We start from the raw sequence: 5,000 nt of genomic DNA, 5'->3' as shown, positions 1-5,000 counted from the left end.
AATTTTTAATAAAAAAAAAAAAATAAAAAAAAAAAAATATATATATAAAAAAATAAAATAAATATTAATAAATAAAATTTTAAAAATAATAATAAATATATATATAATATATAATTAAAAAATTAATAAAAATAGATATAAATTATTATATAGAAAATATAAATTTTTATAGTTTATATATAATAATTATAAAATATATAATAATAATATAAAAATAAATAAAAAATAAAATTAAAATAAAATAAATATTAATATATAATAAATTAAAATTTTTAAAAATTATTATAAAGTAAATATAATAAAAATTTATAAATATTAATAAATAAAATAATATATATATATATATATATATAATATATATATTATAAAATATTATAAAATAAAAATATAAATTTGATATATTTTTTAAGACAATTAAAATTTTAAAATTTTTATAAAAAAATTATATATATAAATTATATAAAATTATTAATAATATAAATAATATAAATATATAAAATTTTTTAATATATATATATATATATATATATATATTTTTATTTTTATTTATAATTAATATATAATAATATATATATAAAAATAAAAATTATAATATATAAATAATAAATTTAATAATAATATATATAAATATATTAATATTATAAATAAAAAAATATATATTATAGAAAATTTATTTAAATTATATAAAAAAAAATAAAATTATAAAAATTTTAAAAGTATATATATAATAATATAAAAATATAATAAAAAATATAAAATAAAATTTATAAAATTTTATATATAAATATATATAATATTAAATAATATATATAATATAAATAATAATAAATAAATAATAAAAAAAAAAAAATAATTATATATAATAAGATATATTAAAATTAAATTTATAGGAAATTAAAATTTAATAATAAAATTAATATATAATAATATATATATATTATATATAAAAATTTTATATATAAATATTATTTAATTTTATTTTAAATATTTTAATAATAAAATTTTATAATATATGAAAAAATTTATAAAATGTTTTTAAAATATATATTTTAATAAAATATAATATATTAATATAAATATAAATTATATAATTTTATATAGATATATATATAATAAATTATTATAAATATAAATTTATATAAATATAATTTTAATATAAAAATTTTAAAAGATATATATAATATAATAATATATAAAATATATATAATATTAATAATATATATATAAAGTTATATATATATATATATTATATTAATTAATATATTTTATATTTATAATTATAAAATATAATAATAAAAATTATAATATAAATTTTAATAATTATTATATGGATATATTATATAATATAATATAATATATATATTAATATATATATAAATTTTAAATATATAATAAAAATATTATAATATATAAAATTATTATTTTTATATTTTATAATATATATAAATTTATATATATATATATTAATAAAATATATATATAAATATAATAATATATATAATATATATATAATAATAATTATATATAATTATTATAATATATAATATTAAATAAAATTAAATTATAAAAAAAAGTTTTATGAGAGTAGGAAAAAAAAAAAAAAAAAACCCCAAAAAAACACAAAAAAAAAAAAAAAAAAAAAAAAAAAAAAAAAAAAAAAAAAAAATAAATAAAATAAAAAATAAATAAATAAAAATAATATGAGCATAGCATTTTCCCCTGATGGCATTGGGTTAAGAAGTAAACAATGGAAGAATGAGGAAAGGGGAGAAGAAAACATCATGCATAATTGTTTGAAGCCCAATGCAGGGGAGATCTCCAACATTGGGCCTGTTTCTAGTTTCCTAAGCCCCTCGATGACAACAATGAGCATGGGGTGGAGGGGGTTAAAATAAAAGATGAAAGATTTTTTGGTAAGTTCTGCTCCTTTTGTGGCTATGCCTGAACCTGAACGCCATTTCTTTATATCCAAGAATTTCTTAGACTTATTTGGATATCTTACCCATCATTTCTTTCTACTTGGATTTATTATTTGTTTATATAGGAAAGTCTATAGGCTACTTGAAGAGATTTTTCTTAAGACTGCACTGTTATACAGTTGAACCTATAATAAAGAAAATACCAATCTCAATAACAAATTTTATTTTCTCCCTTCATCCTTGTGGCTCCATTCTGCCTTCTACTTGATAGCCAATTACAATTTCCCAAAATACTACATACTACAGTTTACCTTACCTACATGCCATACATTTCTTAATTACATTACAATCAATATGGTAAATAGTTTCCACTGACAAACAGTTGCACTTCCATTCTATGTTTACAATGAGGAAGTGCTTGTGGATGGGACTGGCCTGTAAAGTCTACATGGGGTGGTTAACTATTCTGATACAGTGCTCATGGAAATACACCAGTTTCACATTTCTTGTACCTACAAGTGCCTTTTGTGGCTTACCACCTTAGAACCCATCCACAAATCCCACTGGTTGTTAGGAATGAGTGCTGATGAAGTCATAAAAAAAAGCTCAGACCCTATAATGGTGCTACCTGACCTAGTGGTAAATCTAGAGGAAAATTTTTTTTGTGTCCAGAGGATGACAAGGCAGTTGAGCTTGGGAGTCAGCATTGGGCATTTTACTTTGACAATAGGCACAGCCATTTTGATGGTCTGCCTATGGTTTCTTCACTTATGATGTCATATCTATCTGTACCTGCATTGGATTGATGCCCATACAGGCACTATCCATCATGTGGAAGGGGCTTTTTCTCCTTTTGGTATACTGGACCATCAACTCCATCTGGGTCTCTTGTGAATATTGAGATCATTTTCATGAGGAGCAGGAACAAATGGGTTACATAAAAAAAAAACTAATAAATAACTTTCAAAATTTCCTCTTATTCTTGTGATCTATTCAAAAGCAAGATCATTTACATAATAATGTTCAATTAATAGGTGAAACTGGGAAATTAAAATAAAATCAGTTTGGATTACAGTAAACCTTCAAGATGTCTCATACATAAAAACATACATACCCTGATTGACTTTGAAGAGGTTTTATATATTCAAGAATCTTATCTGATGATTCTGCTTCTGGGTGCTGCCACTGATAGTGCAAGTTCAATTGGATTTCACAGTTGGTAGAAGCAACCTCCTGAAGCATTTCTTTCAAGTAGGGAACAGAATGTGGGTCTTTCTCTATCAAGAAATCAACTTGTCTGACTGGGACCTTTGGAAAAAGCATCAGTGCACTTTTCAGGTGTCCATCTCGAACGCTCCATCTATGTGTAGGCATGAACTTAACCACTTCTTCCATCATTACTGGGGCACAGTCTACTTCTGCTAAAATGTCCAACCAGTGCTCAGAATCCTTCACTCCAGATTTATTTAACAAGCCAACTAATTCTTTAGCATGCTTTTGCAATGTATTTTCTCCATCATTTTTTAGCAGTCCTACCAAATGAAAAAGAACATTCTGATATTTGTTTATCTGTAGAGGTGACGGATCATCCCTATGAAGGTCTTCCAAGATGGACAGGATGTGTTTTGGTTTTGATATTGATGTAATTAATATATTTTCTGATGCAGATACTATTTCTGATGATATTTTTGATGAAATGTTATTCTTTGCAAGAACTTTTATGATTCCACTTCTCACATTCTCCAACAAATCCTTGTCTTCCTTTTGAGTAATTGACGCAATAATTGCTTGTGCTGCATAAAAATCTTGTAGTCCTTTATGTGGAAAGGAAAACTCTTCTCTATAACTTTTTCCTGTCCAAGTCTTTGAAAGGGTCAAAAATCCTGATAAAACTTCAGTGGAAGGCAATCTTAGGCTTTTGCATTTATTCTTAAGGACTTCAGTGCCCACAGTGCTTAGGAGGATTGAATTTTGGCACAAAGCCAGAAGACTTTCCTGATACATCACATCAAGAAAATGTTCACACTTAATTCCAATTTCTTCAGCATCTAGGTAATGAAGATGAGACTGAAGCCTAGCTATAAGCTTCTTCTTTGTCAGCTGCAAAATTTCCATGTAAAGATTTGTTGCTGAATATAACTGATCAAATGACTCTGCTGAGAACATCCAAAGGTATGTCAAGAACACTAGGTTGAGTGGAAGCCGAAAATGTTCTGAAATCTGTGATGTGGACTGAATATAACTTAAAAGTTCTTTGATATCCTGTTGACTGTTTACTCCACATTTCAACTGTTCATAATATCTAGCAATGAATTTAGATTGTTCTTCTACAGGGATACCAACAATTTTCAAGTGAATTACTGAAATTCCCTCAGGAAGCAATCTATAAAATTGCTCTACACTCTGTGGTCTAGTTGTACATAACAATCTAATGTTAGGATTCTTCTCTTTGACGTGCTTCTGTAATATCTCTCTGATAAGTTTCTGTGATGCATTATTTGTTTCATCCAAACCATCAATGACAAAAAGCACTTTTGACATTAGCACTGATCTTATTAGGTCATCTTCTTTCATTCGACCAGAAGTCTTCTGGAAAAGGAGGTTTAATAACCCCAAGAAACTTGAAACATGGGGATTGCGGCACTGAATATGAAGCAAAAGCTCAAAATCTTGAAGACCACTAATCTTACCACCCTCAGAACACCAACCTGCAATAAGGAGTGAGGTGACAGTGCTCTTTCCAGAACCAGCTACTCCTTCTAGAAGGATAACTTGTGGAATTTCTCCAAGCTTTTTTATCTCTAACAGATTCTCTAATCTTGGTTCTTCTCTAATACTGTCAGCAGACTCCTGATGTAACTCAAGCTTTGTGAAAACTGAGGTGACTTTTGGTTTCTTTTTTTTCCATAAGAAAGAACTAGGATCCACTTCTGTGTAAAAATTATAATGTTCCTTCAACTCTTTCCCACCCTCAGTAACCAAAATTTCTCTGAGTTGTTTTCTCTGGGCTGCTAATGCCTTTGTGAATCGATCAGATTCATCCCTGATTCTGTTAATCATTTTGTTCAGTTCATTCTCTAC

At 25.1% G+C, this 5,000-nt stretch overlaps 1 protein-coding gene across 3 annotated transcripts in view; it reads right to left on the bottom strand.

Annotated features, from left to right (window-relative positions):
- LOC119576970 overlaps nucleotides 1–5,000 on the bottom strand; it is a 44,881-nt gene that overhangs the window by 10,368 nt on the left and 29,513 nt on the right. For all 3 annotated transcript variants that reach the window (XM_037924631.1, XM_037924628.1, XM_037924630.1), the window contains exon 2: nucleotides 3,034–5,000. This exon is cut by the window's right edge and continues 873 nt beyond it. In XM_037924631.1, the coding sequence (XP_037780559.1) occupies nucleotides 3,034–5,000 (1,967 nt within the window). The remainder of the gene's footprint in view (nucleotides 1–3,033) is intronic.

This window comes from Penaeus monodon, chromosome 9 (genome assembly GCF_015228065.2).
Source record: "Penaeus monodon isolate SGIC_2016 chromosome 9, NSTDA_Pmon_1, whole genome shotgun sequence".
In the NCBI taxonomy this organism is placed as follows: Eukaryota; Metazoa; Arthropoda; class Malacostraca; order Decapoda; family Penaeidae; genus Penaeus; species Penaeus monodon.
Note: the sequence above shows the minus strand (reverse complement) of the source record. Positions and strands in the feature narration are given on the sequence as shown.